This window comes from Megalops cyprinoides, chromosome 25 (assembly GCF_013368585.1).
Source record: "Megalops cyprinoides isolate fMegCyp1 chromosome 25, fMegCyp1.pri, whole genome shotgun sequence".
Taxonomy (NCBI): Eukaryota; Metazoa; Chordata; class Actinopteri; order Elopiformes; family Megalopidae; genus Megalops; species Megalops cyprinoides.
The window spans coordinates 10,073,584-10,093,155 of record NC_050607.1 but is presented as its reverse complement, the minus strand read 5'-3'; the positions used below and the strand labels follow the sequence as shown (position 1 = coordinate 10,093,155).

The 19,572-nt window shown below is 41.4% G+C and overlaps 1 protein-coding gene across 2 annotated transcripts in view; it reads right to left on the bottom strand.

Annotated features, from left to right (window-relative positions):
- The window catches only part of itpr2 (inositol 1,4,5-trisphosphate receptor, type 2), an 88,833-nt gene extending 73,252 nt beyond the window's left edge, over positions 1 to 15,581 (bottom strand). For both annotated transcript variants that reach the window (XM_036519818.1, XM_036519819.1), the window contains exons 1-7: positions 15,211 to 15,581; positions 5,799 to 5,869; positions 3,648 to 3,763; positions 3,237 to 3,323; positions 1,628 to 1,786; positions 672 to 770; positions 263 to 346 (exon numbers count right to left, since the gene is read on the bottom strand). In XM_036519818.1, the coding sequence (XP_036375711.1) occupies positions 263 to 346; positions 672 to 770; positions 1,628 to 1,786; positions 3,237 to 3,323; positions 3,648 to 3,763; positions 5,799 to 5,869; positions 15,211 to 15,302 (708 nt within the window). In that variant the 5' untranslated portion in view covers positions 15,303 to 15,581. The remainder of the gene's footprint in view (positions 1 to 262; positions 347 to 671; positions 771 to 1,627; positions 1,787 to 3,236; positions 3,324 to 3,647; positions 3,764 to 5,798; positions 5,870 to 15,210) is intronic.
- Between the last annotated feature and the right edge of the window lie 3,991 nt (positions 15,582 to 19,572).

Sequence of the window (19,572 nt, the reverse complement as noted above, 5' to 3'; positions counted from 1 at the left end):
GTGATTCTCCATACTCATCTCTGCTCAAACATCTTCTGCTCATTTTGTCTGACTCATATTGCACTGGTCATACACAAGCACTGCACCAAAAATGTGTCAAAAAATTTTATATACCTTATAAACAAATAGTGACAGAATTACTGGGTATTTTGTGGCATTTTGGTCATTTCCCCCAGCCAGACATTATTAGGACTAGCAAACAGTGGTTTGCACTGTAGTGGTTACTTTGTGAGGGAGCAGCAACAAATAAAAACATTCATACCCCTTTCAAGATTTCTTCCTTGTAGTCACTGAACTTCATGAAAAGAGTGACCTTCCAGCTGGTGTTGCAGTTCACAGCATTAACCTGTGGCCCAGAGAAAGCAATCACATGCATTGTCATACTGCAATCTCTACCTCTTCAATCACCTTTTCAAACATGTTCAGATATGATAACATTCAATGTCAGGGTTCTGGTGGTGTCTCTGCAGCAGAGTTTGGTGGACGTGAGCAAAGCTACATTTTGGTGCAGCAGATTAGAGTGGAGGTGACTTTGATCAGGTGTGTCAGATGAAAGTAAGGAAAGCTCTAAACAGGTATGGCTGGCTGGGTTGCGGGTGAGAGGTAAGGTCTAACCAGGTGTAGATTAGACACATGCAAGATCAGTTCTAAGCAGGTATAGCAGGCTTCACCTCTTTGCAGCCTCTGTTGTCCAGCAGCTCAATGTTGCTGGCATGGAGCGGCTGCCTGGCATTCACAGGCATCAGCACCACCTTGTCACCAACCACCACCTGGGGACGGGAGAGAAGAGGGGTCAGACAGCACTGCGGGCCAATCACACACCAGGGAGAATGGCACGGCCAATCACACACAGGACAGTGTATACCACTGCAATCATACACGAGAGGGAACAGCACTGTCAGTCCCAATGAAAAGGTTAAAACACTACTGTAATCCTGCTCTACTGTGTTCTCACAGTACTGCAAGCCTCCTGTGTAGCATGCACACATACTGTTTTGAAGTGTAGTGTTACTACGTTGGCATAAATGTCTCTGCACAAAGGACTAGGGAGTTTTTCTCCAAATTATTTCCTTCCTGATCCTTATGTTTTAACCACTTAAGTTCCAAATGTACTATATCCCATTTATACCCGTTTTTCTATTAAGATGTATAAATTATCCATGCATAAAGTAAACATTAATCACAATAAAAACATACAATTAATCTCAGCACTGCCAATAAAAGCAGTTACGTACACACATAAAGACACCACATTTCAGTAGCTGGATTCTTCAGTTTTGTTTGATGGGTCCCACGCTCTACTCCGCTGTCAAAACTGCCATCAGCTCCACCACTTCCTCTTTTAGAGATGGCTGATAGCAAGCAGCTGTTGTGAACCTCTTACAAACTTTCACTAGCCTCCAGATGCAAATTAAACAGGTCCTGTGGCTGGCTCCAACAAAAGAGCTCAGGCAGAGTTATGATTGGTGTACGTGTCACATGTACTACTATACAAATATGCAACATCGCTGTAGCTGGTGAGCTCCGGCGTCATGAGACAGTACACGCAAATGATACACGAGGAATGGCCTGGGGGCATCATGTACACTGAGAGTAAGCCGCCGTGTCTCAACAGCGAGGCACCTACATTGTCCCCTTCGCTGCGCAGCTTCCAGAAGGGCTGGATGTAGAACCAGGAGCCCTCGTTGCCCGCCGGGTCCAGGGAAACGCGCATGGCGTTTTTCTCCAGCAGGGCCGGAAGGCGCTTGTTCACCGTCAGGTACTTGTTGCTCTTGATGTGGAGTAACTGCAAGAGAAAGCAGCAGCTGAAGCGCGTGGACGGGGAGGGGGGGCAGTGCGGCCAGGGTGTCCATCCAGTGCAGGCCATCTGCCCGGCAGCTGCAGGCCTAACAGGGTGAAACTGGTGAAATATACCTCTTCTGTTGGTGTACAAGTAAAGCCTGAACACACTTTCGCCTTAATCTTTGATATCCGATATGCACAGGTAAAATAAATACTGAGTTGTTATGTGGTAAATATCGCCCTCTGTTGGTCACATTTTGACACCACAGTGGATGACCAAGTCGTCTGCAGTGAAATTAAAAGCCCTGTTAAACTGGGGAGGAAATTAAAATGAGTCACCGAATGTGTCAGGGAACACAAGGATTTGCTAATGAGCGGTATATAAAAAAAAACCACACTGAAATGTTAGTAGTCTTTGTACCGCAGAGCTACATTATTATTTTACAAAACAGTATTTTCTTCACAATTTTAAAAACTCACACAGGCATAAATGAAGGAATTTGTTGTGATAACCAACTACAATAAGGTATTATCACAACCACCCCTGGCTCCGGAGACAATGAGAGGCACCTGGCACCTGCTCCATTAACTGCTGTTCGTACAGGGGAGCCTGGCCTGCAGCCATACCAATGCCATCCGCTAATATAAAAATGCAACACCCTCTATAGTTTCAAACACGTGTGGAATGATTTTAAGAAAAATGCAACCATTACAGAACTTTTGTTCAAAGGACCAAACGCATACAAATTAGCCATGTGCTGCCCATTGGAGGTGTGGTACATGTAGTAAACCTTTTTCCTGTATATAGCTAATATACTAAATATAATAATATGATATAATAATAAAACTAAAAATGTAATACTGATGGGACAAGAATGCTATACAAGATAAAACTGTATAAAATTATGAAACAACAGATGCTCTACTCTTCTGACAAAAAGGCACTTAACCTTCTAATGATCCATAACCAACCCTAGATACTCAACCAAATACAACACTGATAATTGTAAGGTTTCTATCTGAAAGTTGGAAGACTATGAACCAGAAGCAGCTTGTACCCTCCTGGCAAGACCAGACTCAGCATTACACAGAATTTGTCTGACGCAGTAAGGCTTGCCCTTTCGCCTCAATGAATGCATCACCTACAATTGCCAACAATGAATATGAAATTCCTCCCTGTTCCATCCTTGAATGTACAGCTAGCCAAGCACTTTCCATGACATCACCCTGCAAGACAAGCTCTATCGCAACAGCAGCAACGCTACTGTCCACATACCCAACAGGCCAAATTTCACTGGTAGGTCCAGCCATCCAATAATAACCGCTATACCTCTGCAATGGACTCCAACTACCTACACAAGCATACTCTACATACACACTCATAGCATGTCCGACTTTAAGCAAAGTTTACTGGTGCACAGAGCAGCGATGATCCAAAGGAAGAGGAGGCGTACCTGGATGACACTGCTGTACTTCACCACCTCTCCCAGCAGCTTCCTGTTCTCCGAATCATTCTGCTTCTGTTCCAGTTCAGCGGCATGCTGGGAAAAAAACAACATGAAAAAATATGAAATAAATGCAATAAAATGTCTTACAATACACTATTTCTACAGGACAGGCCAGACACAAAATACATTGGCCCCCGGTTGTTATGGGCATGGAGGATATAATAAAGCCGTAGGCTTTCAGACTATGGGGAGAAACCCAATACAGAAAAATACCTCTTTGGCCACTCTTTTGGCTTGGAAGCCTAATAATGCAAAAATAATACGGTGATAGTCTCTCATTTTCCATGTTTCACAAAGCAAATCAAACAAGGTGACCTAAGGCGGTAGGTAACTGAGGCCAGAGGGTACAGCACACACCTGTAGCTTCTTCATCAGGTCTTCCTCGGTGTTGTTCCCCTGCTTGCCCTGTTTGGCCTTCCAGAACTGCTTCTGGGCGGAGTATCTGTTCATGGGACACACCTTGAAGAGGCAATCTGGAGATGAGAGAGAGAGAGAGGGATAACCTCAGCATGCGGACAGCATGAAGGACATTCAATGGACATAGTCATGGTCCTGCACCATGTCAGATACTACTGTGCTCATCTTCCTATTAAAAAAGAGACACACAAAGAGAACATAACAAAACCACCCACTAAACAGTCACATAAAGGGAATCCGAGGCTAAAAATATTGGCATAGTCTTAGTCATCAATGCATCCTTATTTTACTACAGAAAAGTTCAGTTTTTGCTTTCTTGAATGTGCAGTATAAAAAAGTCATTTAATGGGGCAGAGTATTAGAATTAACTGAAAATGGCAGCCAGTGATGCGGTGTACATATTCAGATGAAATAAGGCATCAAACTATTCGTTTTCTCACACTTTGCCTGGGATTTTTCTTAAACTGGTTTCTTGCATAGATGAGGTTCCCTTCTAATGAGTGTCCACTGGTCATGTGGAATTGGAGCCTGTAACGCATGCCACATGTGAGTTACACAGAGTGTTGAGCTCTATTCACAGCCCTGAGAAGACACAAAGTATCCTCACCTTCTCTCATCTACCTGCAGTGGACTATTACTGTGCTCAACATATGAAAATATGTACATAAAGGGGTGTGGATGCTTGCGTTGTGTGCATGTATACTCCATATACTAAATACTCCGTATTTAATTACACTCTGATTAAATAGGAGCAGAAAGCATTGTGACAGAAAAAGTCACACACTTGGCATTTTTTTCTATTTAAAAATACTATACTTTAATCTCAATTGCATTGCATCGTACAAAGTCCAACTGCTCGCGAACAAATTTTATTCCTGAAAACACACTGAATGTTTCAAATGTTACATTTGTATGACTGTGAAGCACTTTGGGCCGCAATTTCATTGCATGAAAGGCACTATATTATGGGATGCCTAAGTTTGGAAGGAATGGAGGCATAGATGGTCATCGACAGCCAAACACTTTAGATGAGCAACGTTACTGTAGTCTGATGGTGACAGGATGCCATGACAATGACACCCAATCAGGAGACAAAGATTAACTATATTAGCATAACGGATTCATCTGAATATGTTGACATTCAAAAGTGATGACTTAGCCACAGTAAGCATGATTAGAAGAGACATGTAGAAAGGTGAAGAATATCTGGTTTAGCAAGAGGCCACACCTCTACATTCAAGGATGAAGGAAGAGAGGCTTTTAGTACGATCACTTTTCCAGAATTAGATGGGTTCACACGCTTCACCTATAGAAAAACTCACAATACCCTCTTTGATGCAGCAGGCTGCTTTGTGGAGTTGTTAAAACAGACAGAGTAGAGCCAAGAACATGAGGCAGTGCGGTGAACAGGGCCGGATTCTGGAGAGCACCCAGACTCTTCAGTATGCACCCTTATGCGAGCATATGGAACACTGCACACATTTTAAACACAGCCCTCTGAACACCATTTTTACCAGAGCCCTGGCACAGCAGACATCTGCTGCTGAACTGGCAGCAGTCTGGTAGCCTTATGCAACTCTGAACGGAAAAACCCACTATGTTTAAACACAAGAGCTAAGACACAAACCCACTCATGCATGACCGGCACAACATAATCTGTACCACACAGGAACATCGACATCATCATCGCCTTAATCACCATCATCAGCAGCACTACCAGTCCCTTACCCTTATCACCACCTTAGTCTTAATTATCATCATCACCACCTTAATCTTTAATCACCTTACACATCATATAATCATTATCACCTTCGACTTTACCACCTTAATCATCGTCATAAGAATAGGAGAGAACAGATTACTTTCTGGCCCAAACACACAATGCAATAGTCTCACTTTCATACAAGTGGCAACAAGCACAGGACTGGCCACTTTAATGCTGGAGACACCAACCTAGCACTGATAGACAGGAAACAAGGCTAGTGTTTTTACTTGTATGGGCGTTTGATGGTTTTAAAGTAGCAGTGACAGAGTGCACAGGTTGTGGTTCCCGCTGTTTGCTCCTCTGGGAGACAGTCTTGTCACACTCACCTCTGAACTTCTTGGGCGGGTTTGCCAGATCCCCGGCATCAGGCTGTACCACACACCTGTCATCCACCAACCTAGAGAGCAAAATGACAGAAAGCACATGCATTTACAGCCTGGAGATGACACATACTCATGCATGTTACAGCCATGACACAACACACATACATAATTCAGCCTAGTAAGAACAAACATATACACTTATTTAACATACAGTACTGTGAGAGGGCTGGCCAATGTCCCACACATAATACCAAAATCACATATTTTTCCAAAACAAATATGAAAAAAATCAACAAGCCAAAACATGGAAATCACCTTTGGCAGAGCCACAAACCAAACAAACTGCAGCTCCACTCTCCACAGTGCTCCAGCCACACACCTGCATCTAATCACATTAAGTACGAACTGCTGGCCTCACACCCACACATGCACATGATGACAACTCCCAATTATCCACTCAAACAAACCTGATGGAACAAAACTGTCCTTGTCAATATGGCAACAGAAAAAAAAAATGATTGGGGAACCTCCAAACATACATTCATGCCAGTTAACACAAGTAATACATTACTGACCAAAATCTTTTGAGAAAGCAGAAATCTTTTGGAGGAAAGATGAAAGCTCCCCCTTTATATAGTTATCACAGCCATGAGGGGACATGTGTACAACGGGTACATTGCATTACTTTAGAAATAAATCCTTGTGTCTTTTTCATCAATTCTTTGGTAAAAGAGCTTGGAATTTATGTAACATGTATGTGTATGGGGGGCTTACGTCACAGATCCTTGAAAAACTCACAGATACATCTATGGTATACACCCTCCACTGGAGGAGATAATCAGGATATGCCTTGCTTTCTCCATGAGTCAATAATGTAATGTAATAAGTCTCCTAAGGAACTGGAATAGTCCGTAAAATGGTAACTAGTTATCGCTTTCCAGGTTGGAAACACTTTTCCCCCAACCCCACTGCACAGCTACTCATTGAAGATCTCAGAAGATCATAATCCTAGAGGTTTCCAATCCATTTTAAACCATTGACAATCTCAGAATTGAAAAGAGACGCGGGACTTGAAAAGAGACCTTTGTTTCAAAAAGCAAAGAAATTTATATAAAAAAAACAACAAAGATATTTCAACTAAATTTAAATCAAATATTTAATATTTTATTCATTTGTATTTCTTTAACGATATGTCACACATTTCTTAAGAAACTGAGGATGTGTGCCAGAAAAATCTCTCAACTCTATTAACACAGTAAACAAATAAAACCTAATTTCACTAAATAGTTTTCCTCATACTAATGTTCACTCATCACAGTAAAATCCTCTCCAACACCATTGCTTCCTCTTATTTAAAAAAAAAAAAAAGCTGCGCTTCCTGTGAAATTGCGCCGCCAATTGCCGCGTGACGCAACTTCGCTGCCAGGAGAGGCTCGACAACACAACACCGAAAGGTCAAAGGGGTCACGGGCAGAGGGTGTTCCAGGAAGCAGCTGTGCCAATGCGTCTGTTCAACATGTGCATGAGGGGAAAAAAAAAAAACACAAAAACAAGAGCTTTAGATATGCAAACAACCCTCCTAAGCTAAACGCTTTAACTACTGAGGACCAGAGAACACACTTAAGGCTCCAGATTAATGCAATCATCCCCTTTGGAGGAGTCTGACTTCTCTTGGGTACTCTGCCCTACCTCTCCTTACTTGAATAAACAAGACATAAGGGACACAAAGTATACAGTCTGTTCTTGTAAAACTCTGTCTCTCTGTAGCAGCTCCATTTATTCGGTATTTGTGCGTAGATTTGAAAAAGCCTATTGAGAACAGGAGTAGCACAACAAATTTGATAAAAGTAACAGAGCTTTTCTTTGATTTGTCAAAGAGTGAGGGGGCTGTGCCACTGTGCCCACGGTAGTTTATTTCATGCAGGGCATATTTACGGGACAGGAAGTTTAGTTTATGATATCCTATCATTGTCTTCCCTGTGATAAAAGTTAATTTTATCCTTGCAGCCCTCATAATGTGGTCCTTCGAAATGTTACCGGACTTTTCAATTCAATTCAATTCTCACACCCCGGACGTACAATTAAAAACTACATAAATAGCCTTAGCTTATCAGACTTCGTAAGCCTTGTGCCTTTATCTCTGTTTTCCAGGTTACTTCTGATGGCCTTGCACGGGACCGAGCACTCATTTGACCCTGTCTGATGCACCTACGTCACGACTGAACACGGTATCACTGTTGCTTCCGTCCACATTGCCACCGAATATTCTGGTAGAACCGTTCCTGCCGAAACACACCGATCGAGGAGGTACTATCAAAAAAAAAAAAAGGAACACATTCTTTATAAGAGTCAAGGGAGTGCGTAGGAAACAATTTCACAGCCAAACAAAGCCTACATTGTTCCGCACTAATTGGCTTCACATGCATGTTTCCTTAGTAGATCGGACGGAGATCTCAACGAGAAACATTCAAGCCTAATAGGATGTGCATCAAGTGCAAAGTAGAAAAACAGGAAAGCGCTTAGATATAAACTTCTCCTTCGAGCTCATAAATGAGTAATGGTCAGCTCACTGAGAACTTCTGCAGATGGACACAAGGGCTTTGCTGTGGAGCATGCTTAACAGTTTCCGTCAGGTTGCTGTTAAACATAAACTACCACCGTGCCCAGTTTACTGGTTACAAACAGGGTCATTATCACTCTTTTACATTGTCGTAAGGCAATGGACCACAACGGAGAGTGGGAGGAACAAATGTACTTGGTCAGAGTGACCACTTCAAGATGGAGGAATTCCTACTGCAATGCTTCCTATACACAGCATTCTCTTAAATAGATTCCTCCTGGTAATAACACTCCAGCACACACTCACCGTTCTTTCACACTTGTATCAGTCTGACCATCCCAAGATTACCATTAAGGATTCAGTGTTTTTTTTTTTTTTTTTTTTTGGCCTACAACCCAAACCTTTTCAGGAATTGCTTTGCAGGGCATGCTCACCTTTTGTAGAAAAACCCTCATAACCTCAACCAGCAAATACCCTTACATTTATACACTGCCCTGACAAAAACTGTCATTTGATATCAAGTGTTTAAATACATTTGTACGAAGTTAGCATAGCGGTATGTTCACTGTCTCTTCAAGGACCAAAGTTTGACACAAAGTTACCAGATCAGATGGGAAAAATGGACAAAAGTAGATGTAAAATGAGCACTGACCTTGGACATATGCAAACCAAGGAAAGCAGCTGTATTTATTTATTTCAATCAATGATGGATTTTGTAACAAAGCAGTGAACATAGTGAAGGGATCAAAAAAAGCTGAAAACCAGGGAAACAACATGAAAAATATTTCCTGTCCCCAAACAAAGCTTTTCAGGGGAAAATTTTCAGGCAATCCATATGCAATCAACCAAATGTAGGCAAACCGGTCTCATGCATGACTATAAAAATCCCTCTTAATACTTCTGTTCCACATCAGCTGTTCAGAATCCTCCTCCAGCCCCATCTCCTTCTTTCTTCACCCTGTTTACCATGTCCAAACAGGAGGGTCAAACCCCTCAACCCTTGGCCAGACGCAACCCCTTCATCAGACTGGAAACCAAATAAAGGTACCACTATACACACATCAATCGCAACCTTTACAGTTTACTTGCATGGAAACTCATATCTACTGAATGGAAAATCATTCCCTGACCTCAGGAAAGGGCAGTCAAGTGACTCCTGGAAACAGTGGAATGTTGACAGTGGAGTGGCATGAAAAATCCCATCAGTTCATTGCAGAAGTCAAGTCTTGAGGCAGTTTGACAGGCAAGGAATGGCATTAACAGCTGTAAAAGACCTCAACATGCATGCATTCACTTAGGACAGGAATATGAAAAGCATGGCAAATAGCATTACGACATCACAGTGAAAGAGGAACCAAGCCTAGCAGACAATGAAAAAAAAAAAAATTAGAATTATACTACTTGTATGTATGATATTTGTTGTATATTGGTGGAAAAGGTGAAACAAACTGGTTCAGATTCCACGTTTAAGTTAACTTTTCAACATACTGATGTGTCACTGTTTATAACTGTTACCTGAGCTCCTGTTGCCTGTCCTCATCAGGTTCATGGCAACACACACTCTTCTGTCTACAAAACGTCTGTCATTATGAAGAACAAGGCTACTAGAGACACTCAGATTGAAGGTATTAATCTAATCGCCATGGCATTTCAATGAAAACGGTTATGTAACACTTATACTACTTCAAAGCCAGCTTACAGTAAGTTATACTATGGTGTAAAACGTGTTTTCTGTGATACACCCTGCATCATGTCCCCAGGGGGCGGTAAACTGGAAGCCCACTTAGGCACAGCTGTCTATTTGGAGCACCTTTTTTTGCACCTAGAGGACCAGTCTCTGGCAAACTTTTGCATCCCCAATCAGTGAGGTTAAGAACGGCCTGCCTTAGCACATAGGGACAGGATCTGGGAATACTAGAGTGGTGCTTCAACAGAACACTCCTAGGATCATATCGGGACAGCCTTAAGGATGGCAGTCATCGTGCCTTGACTGGCTTTCTCTCTGGACGACAGCGTAAGGCAGCCCTGTGTGTCAGTGCCCTACTTCCACCCTGCTAAACTTTGCCAGACGTTTGCTCAGGACAGGATTAACACCTCCCCGCTGAACCTACAATGCCTGGGCTCAGAAGCTGCACCACTGGGTCTCCTCATAGGAACACCGCAGAAACTCACTCTGATTTTGTACTGGACTTTCGAACACTCTTCGGATTTTGACATCTGCCTTAGCCTGCTGTTTAAACCGAAGGTGGGCATGTCTATAGCCGTGGTCTAAGGCAATGGTGTGTGAGTCAAAAGCAGGGGTGGGAATGCCTAAACTGATGTAGGGAATGGAAGGTGGCATATCTTATTTTACACACAAATGAAATCTAAAGATCCCTACCTCTGTTCTGGCACCTACATCAGGCCTCCCTGCATTTCTTGGCCTCAATTTCAGCAAAGCTTCACTACAGGGGATACAGAAGCATCCACACACTTTGCCACTTTGTTAGAAGGCAGTTTCTCTGGTTTGGGGAGTTCCACAAGCCTATCTTTTAAAGAGCCCTAGCCCTGTTCTAAGCCCCACCTTGCCTGCATCGGGTGATTTAATAACTACAGTGCGAGTTATTAATAAAGACAGTGAAAGAGTTCTTGTGATGTTTAACGGTATACACCCAACAACATGCGCACATGGATTCTTCCATGGAATGCAGGTATTTGCATGTCTTTTGGTGTGCTGGGTGCTCCCTGTAGCTCGCAGCAAGCTTTCAAGAACAGAACTTGCAATCTCTGGCCAGCATTTCCTCCTTTCAGTCTTCAGGCCAGTGTTTGTATAGATAACTGGTGTGGAATGCATAGCTTGCTGACATGATGGGAGCATCAGTACAGAAATTATGTATTTATTATGTTATGTATTTATGTATTATGTATTTATCCTATACATTCATGGAATTTTTAAGAGATGTCTAAATGTCCTGATCCTTCCTCTAACAGTCAACTAATTTTTTCAATGCATTATCATCAGTTGTTCAAAATATTCAACCAGAGACCATATTTAAAATATATTAGTATATTATAGTATAAGTATATTTTAGAATGTTAATTTTAAAATATACTTATAATATATTTATAATATATAATATACATTTTTAAGTTTCTAGGTAATACAGTTACCTAGAAACTACAAATATTGACATATAAATTTACACAAGTATAATATCATGCAGTGATTTTGGCTGATTTTCAGACTTATGTTACCTCACTGATACAAGATGGATTAACTGAGAAGAACATTTTCACCACACAAGTGGTTGATTCCAGAAATTCCACAAGTATTCTAATGCATTATGGCAACCTACGAGGACACTATTATTTGTATTATTTTAAATTTGAACACAAGCAAATCAGTTGTTTCCATCAACCAACAGGAGGTGACAGAGGCTACACATCAGAGAATGTCCAGTTCGAAGCGTTACGGACTCGCCGGCTTTCATGATTCTATCATGTTTATATGCCAGTGAAAGCCAAGATTATGAGGTCACACTGATCCAAAAGGTACACAATCTTAATGTTCCATCACATTTACTTTTAATAGAATTGTCCTGAATGGGAACTGAATGGCTTTTTTTGTGCAAATGTCACACCCGTAAAGCTGGAACTACCCATGTGCTCAAAAGAACAATCCCTCTGTTTGAGATAAGGAAGGCTGCAGCTCCATCCAGCACCGAAGTTAATGAGTGACAGACTAGCTTGTCCTTCGAAAAATGAGGTCCGGTCACATGTGCTCCACATTCAACCAATGATAAGCCCAGCTGTGCTTGCATCGACAGAGACAGGATCCAAAAGGGCACGCCCAACACCAAGAGGAGGTGAAGCCTGTGTATTCAAATGCAGCGACTAGCCATTTGTACTGAATCACAAGTACCAGGTACTGCACAATGACAGTTCCTCAATGCAAAAATTATGTCCATGGGCAGAAGTCTTCATGTTGTCATCCATAAGTACACATCTTTCAGGCCTGACTCAAATTTGTACAATGTCATCTGTACTGTATGAGTAATATAGGCCTAGCTGTTGCTGAACGAGCCAAGTCTTGCCTCTGCTAAGTACTCTTTTTGGGAGGGACACACCCTCTGAAAAGAGGGCAGTGCAGGCCACAATTCTCCCACCTTTCACCTCTGCAGAGCCGCCTCATGCATGCATTCAATGGATGATGCCAGAAATGCCTCATCATGAAACAGGACACATGTCACTATCACAGAAAAGCAAAGATTAACATTGATTAAAAATCTGATTCCAGCTAGGGAGATCAAACAGTCAATTATTCAAATAATCAAGCCCACTGCTTTTCAGTTATGAATATGAGCATCAAAACATTACAGGTTAGTTACAGGTTTCATTTAGGATAAATCAGCACATTTCCCTGTTCTACTGTCAGCAGAATCCAACTGCCTGCTATCGGAAGCTTGCAGAAGGGAGGTCCCCCTTAGCTGACATACCAGGAAGACAGCGACTGTGTGTCCCTTTTTCAGCCCTGGGTGATCTCATCTGACTGTCCTTCACAGGGTGACACTCCAGTCTCTCCAAAAGTTAATTTGGGCATAATCTTCACCCATATTTCTGCTGAGCATGAAAATAGCTTGCACCGTGGAGCACAGCACTTGCACATCTTTTCTGGCACAGACAACATCCTTCTAGGCACCACTGCAGTTATCCGTAACCAAGAACAAGATGCAGCAAGCTTATTTTTATGACACATGGGAGATTCTAAAGAAATGATCTGTAAATGCATGTGGTGTTGATCCAATGTAAACATGATAAATTAGATTATGTGCCGCTCTGACTCAGCTTGCACAACCTGAAATTCAGTACTAGTTATCTTCTTTTTACAATTGAAGTTAATCACTACAACTGTGATCCTGACTGTTAATCATGGAGATGCAATGTGGGAGTCCACCATAGATGCCATTTCTTGTTCAAACATCTCTTTCTCTGTTGGTTTTCCTTAAGTTTACCGAACGCTGGCTGAGATTGGCCGCCTGAGATTTTACACTTACTGAAGTAATTTGATGCAGATCTTCTGTCTTTCTGTCCGTCAGATTTGTAGCTGTAGATAGTTTTGTGTAAAGAGGATTAAAGTTAAGGCACTGGTTCTACAGACAAACTATCCACATGATGTGCTGGATTTATCAGTGGAACTGGTATAAGAATTACGGACATCCACAATTCATTTCATTCAATGCAAATCAGCCATGTTGGCCCAGTAATTATTCCAGGCCAAAAGATTTTCTGTCTTTTTTAATTCAGATATCCTCAGGAAATACTTGTCAATTTGAGATTTCAGTAAAGCTTTGCCTCAGCAATGAAGCAATATTCTGTAGATACAGAAAGACGCTGTGATGTGTTCGAACATCATGTAGGCAGACACACAGATTCAACTGATTCAACTGAACTGACTCAGATTAGAGTTATTACCAGTATTAGTTGGTTGTTATAACACTAGACATAATAATACCTTGCAAGTATTGGTTTGCCATTTTTGAATTTACATCTGATGTTATTACATATAGCTACAGTATAATCAAAACTAACATGAAAGCTATTGCCATTCATATTGTAGAAGCATGTTATTTAATAATCCTCTGTGGCTGTGCAGTATCTTAAAATGTATGCTTTCTACATGAAATAAAATGTTAAAGTAATGACAGAATGACAGCTTAACCTTTGTCTGATATGTATGAACATTCAGGTCCCAGAAGAAAAGCTGGGATCTAACCATGAGGTCCATAATATCCAAGAGGGGCCTGGTGATATTCAGTCCCCAATGAATGGTGTCTTGGATGTATGCAATTTTACCTACTTCCTAATAAATCTCAGAAATCCAGCAGTCCTCAAGCTATGGCATTACACTTTATCAATTTTAAATTAAGAATGACACTTAATACCTTTACTTTTTTTAAACCACCTGTGACAACACAGAGTTTCTTCGAGCAGACCACTGTCAAAGATAGGTCAGATCCAGATCAGTACTGAACAGCTCAATTAAGCTTATAACAGCTTGAGATCCGCTGGAACCATACCGGCATATAATCTTGGTGGACTGCCAAAACCAGGACTAAGAGGTACTAAAGGTCCACTAGTTACTTAATCCTTGACATCCCTTCTTCCGTCATATCGATTTCAATGCAACTCAAATCTTGCAGCACAAATCTAGCAAACCAGTCCGTTGCTACCTTTTTTAAACGGTTAACTGCATTAATATTGATGACACTTTCCCCATTATACCACGATTTCACCTTGACTAAACAGCCTCGTATCCAAGGGGTACAATTATTCCGAGATTAGAATCGCCAGGAAGCGTGTTCTCTGCTTCTGAATAAACGCTGAATCAACAATTAAGTTCATTGTGTTAAATAAAGCGCCGTGTTACTTCATTAGCTATAAACATTAGTAAATACTTGTATAATTGTTAGTAACTAGGTGATGATAAAGTCTAAACCCAAAGCCCTATTAAGTTAATGGACAGCTAGACAGTATTTTCTTATGCAAACAATATATTTACACTCCGAGGTTAAAAGCGAGCTTTGCATTCCGGTTTATTCATTTGCATAAAATACAACCTGTTTACCCCAACAGCATAGCGTTTCCCCCACTTCACTAGCAGTTGTCTACCCAAGGCCTTTCAACAACTTTAAATTACTTCCTACTTTCTGCCCCTGACTCTGTGACTGCAGTATCACTGTCTGTCTAAAAATGAAACAACTTGTTTTCCAATTTTCGAGACATTCATGAATAGCTGCATTCGTCCAATTTCATAATAACACAGATGTTACTGAAAACAACGTTGTTTAACTCCAATTAACCAGCGAAAATACGTACCCCAGAGTGCTAATGAAGCCATTGACCGTTCCTTCCGCATAGAGAGAAACTATGTCACCAATGTGAAGAAAACTGGATCTGTGATCAGACATATTTCGCCAAATTCAATCTCCAGTTCAACTCCCAGGCTGGAAAGACACATAAACTCTCTTGAAGATATTCAGCTTTGTAAAGCTGACCGCATTGAAACGTTGTATTTCCTGCGTTTGAGTTTGTCCGTCAAACTCAAAAAAGTGGAGCTCCGAAACGGAAAAGCATGGTGAGTGGGTATGGCAGTCAGAAACGATATCTCAGCTGTGAGAGGAGCGAGCACTTCGATAAGTGTGTGGCAAATATCGTTTCAATCCATGCACCCTACTCCTTCCTGAGACAGAAACAGACAGGCATAATTCGGTCGCTTCATTTACGCGCGGGGAGGAGACTGCTTCGCCCGAGGTACAAGAACCTATCCCGTGCAATGAAGGAAGTAATTATGATTTGCCTTGGCATGCTAAATGCATCGAGGTGACTGGCGAAATAAGACCCCTTCACACATCTACCGGCGCTTCAGTTATCGCAAATGTCAATCAAATGCACAATTACCAGAGCGTATGCATCTACATGTGCATAGCATTGTAGCTATGCACGCTATCTGCCATTATGTTGTAAGGACATACATTCTGGATGTCGAACAGTAGTCTTACGTTTAGACTTGTTTTTTTTCTGCATACAATGCAGACTGAACTGGACATATGTATCTGGCCAAGATCATTCTCACATTAACAGGTCTCAAAACTGGCCTGGTTTCAAGTTCACACTTGGTCATAGATGTATTTATGGATTTGTGATGTGATGAATTATTGTGTGCATTGGCTTTAAACCCTTCCTAACCCTCAGAGAAACGGTTTTGTTTCAGTTTGAAGAGAGAAGTCTCAGGAAAATGTGTGAAATTAGTTACATAAAGGTATTTGCCAGGTATAGCTTAATTGAGGGCAGGGTAAGTGCTTTATAATTTGATTTATTCGATTCATTTTTCTTCAACTCCAAAAAATGTTCTTTTTTTCTCTAAGTAAATGTGACCTATTGCAGTAAGATTCTGAGTGTGTCATACAATACCCTTGCTTCGTATTCCATATTCAAATGTTCCTTCAAGCTAACTACACCTGCAACTCTCTTATGCTTAAACAAATACCCGTGTTAAACTGAATCTTGGTAGCCCTGTGTTAAGGAAAACAGGCTTATAACTAGAGACACTTCTTTTACGCATGAACTAGTGTACAAATCTAAGTTGCTTCAGTACATCTACAGCTGTAAAAAAAATCAAAGCTACCTTGGACAAGCTGTCATCTTAACATAAAATTGTAACAGGGTAATGTCATCAAAGAAAACTGTTTTAAATCCTCAGTAAATGGGCTGTCAACTCCCACGCAGTTTCTTGTCTCTGATGCAGCTCAGCATAAGGAACAAGAAAGGCATTTTTATTGTATTATTGAATGCTAAATATTTCGGATGAATGATGCTATCCGTTTCAGGTTATTGATAAAAGGGGAGTCCTTTTGGCCTTAGGAGTTTGAAGACATTAAGTTTCTGTGGGGAACTGGTGTCAGTACTCACAGACCAGCACTTTCTCTGACACATCGCAGTAGGTGATTTTAAGCATGTTTTATCCCTCACAATGGTGGCCATTCTGAAATCTTTAGGAGGGACCTGTTTCGTCATAGAAAAAATTATGTATTAGTATGGGGAAAATAAAATGTGTTCATTCTGTGGCTGGTAAGAGGCATTGACTAGCTAATTTACAGGACTTTCTATCAGCAATAAGCTTTGTTTTCGGTGACACAGGTAAGAATGTTTGAGCAACTGAATTGATTGCTGAGTGCGCTGTTCATTTAATCGTGTTCAAGTTACAGTCCTTTAAGGGGTGTGCTCCATGTTTCAGACCGAGTGCCTTTTTTCATAATGACATTGATGTATTTCCCCCCTCTCTCCTCCGTGAATGTTGATTTATGATTATGAATAATGAGCTTTTTATATCTACGGTCCCCAGAGCTCCTGCTGCACTTCCTGCATCAGATGGCTGAAGTAAGAGCTTGGGGAGAATCTTATCAGTGAGGCAGAGATCAGACAAAGAGGGGGAAAAAATCTCACTATCAGTTGTTCACAGCACATTTTCTTAAGTCTACATATACAGTAGTGGTAGCAGCAATGTAGTAGTAGTAACAATTGTGGTACTAGTGATGGAAATGCTGCTGGACCTTTCATCATCAGAAGCGAGAGGATCTGTACCCTGGGCCACCTGCTGCGCTTACGCAGGGTGGAGTCTAGGTCTGTTTCCCTCCATAGTCTTTTCCTTCCTCAAAGGGGAGGGGCTCGTGCAACACATCGCCTTGGTCATATCTGGTTTACACCTTGGAGGATAGCAGAAAATTCTAACTTGATGAGATTGCCTGCCTACCCAGAGCTTCCTACGTCAAACTGGAGTCCCTGATTGAGGATTAAACAATCTAGACAGAACTCTCTCAAACTGGATCGAATTGAACTATTACAGGTGTTACAGTAAAGGGATTTGCAGACCCTTCGTGGTCCTTAAAGGTAAAGTTCCCCCAAAAGATTAAAAATGCATATGTTCTTCCATACCTTCACAGCATCAAGTTCCAGCATCAAGTACCCCCCATGACCTGCACTTGCATTTCCACAAAGTAATTTACAAATGGTCATACGCTCATGGACAGTCAACACCTTTGTCACTTTATGAGGGATTTGTCTTGTATGATTGATGGATTCTGTGTAATAGAATACAGCATACCCAGAGACAATATATTCTGGGACTCGATTGCTAGACAACCTGTAATAACTTCAACACCCAAATAAAAACATCACAAAAATATTACCTATACTTAAGGTAAAAAGATTTGAATGACTTTTGATATTTTTAATACAGAAGTACAGTAGGAATGATTTTTTTCTCATGTCAGCATTTCATAAAGTTTCTTAAAATAATGTTTCTGCCTTAATATAACTAAGTCACCTGCAAAAAAATATGGTGAGGATATTCAGCAGATTATGGTGATTAAGATTAATGACTGTCCATTAACACCCAGAGTTACTTATTTAATATATCTGGCATACCTTATATGGGAAAAACATAAAAAAATGGAATTTAGACCCACTGAGGAACCCAGGTAAAACCATTAAAGTACTGACTTTTATTTGCAGCATATTATACCCCAGCATATGGTTTATTTATTTTGTTACTTTTTGGAATGCTGAATTGCTTCCTCATTCATATGTTTCCTGTTTTTTAAGTATATTATTTTATAGAGCCGATACATAACATTGAAACAAGATCATTTCAGTTACAGTTGTGTGGCATGTCAGTGTTGGGCTGTTACGAGAGGGTTCTTTATTTATTCATCGTGTGTTTGTGTGTGATGTCACGTTTATTAAAATTAATGATAAAGAGTACATGAACACTTAGGGGGTAGTCAACAGGCAGCAAGTGCTGTAATTGCCAACACAATAAGGCCTGTCAACAGAGGAGGTGGTTTGTCATAGGAGCCTTTGAAGGGGCCCTGTAGCATTTCTTATCACCTAGCAACAGAGAGAGCAGGGTGATTAGAGGCACCGTGACACAGGCGGTACAACACAAAAGTATGAGGACATTACAAGGAATACATTTGTCATCTCATTGTAGTGTTAGTGTTGTAATATAGGTGTTTTGTACTGTACTACTTTTCACAATGGAGAGGACTGGTTGACAGTTGTCTCCCATCAATTTTGACAGCAGTAGTCAGGTCTGCCGAAGATGAAGTGCACCCTGCACCCGATGGCTTTTCCCCTCCGTCTGCACTGAGGAGTAGTTTGCGAAATACCCAGGGAGGCGTCGGTGGTGTGGTCTGTGGGAGACATGCTTCTGTGGGAGACGCCTGGAGCAGAGCGCCCATGTCTCCCGTCTCCTCCCACTTCGTGCTGACGCTGCTAAGCTTTATAATGCAGACCCGGGTCTCAGGGAGACCACCCAACTGCCCCGCTGTCTCGGTGCAGCTGGGTCTCCCCGACAGACAAGTCAACAGTGGGACAATGTTCCGCCTCCACCTCCCTCCGCGGGCTTTTCAGGGACCCATCCAGCATTATCAGGTGAGCTCAGCCTCTTTCAATGTGCCGTGGGCAGACAGTGTCACTGAATCATTATCAGAACAGTACTGATGACATCCTATGAATCTGCAATTTACTTGAAAAAAATGGTTATGTTTTGGCTTTGCATGGATTTGTAATGCTTTCTGAGTGGTGAATTGCGAGCTGTCAGAGGCTATATGAGCACCTCGTGTTTGCACTCTTGTTTCTTATAACTCCTCTGGGTAATCTCCAATTCTATGGCTCATT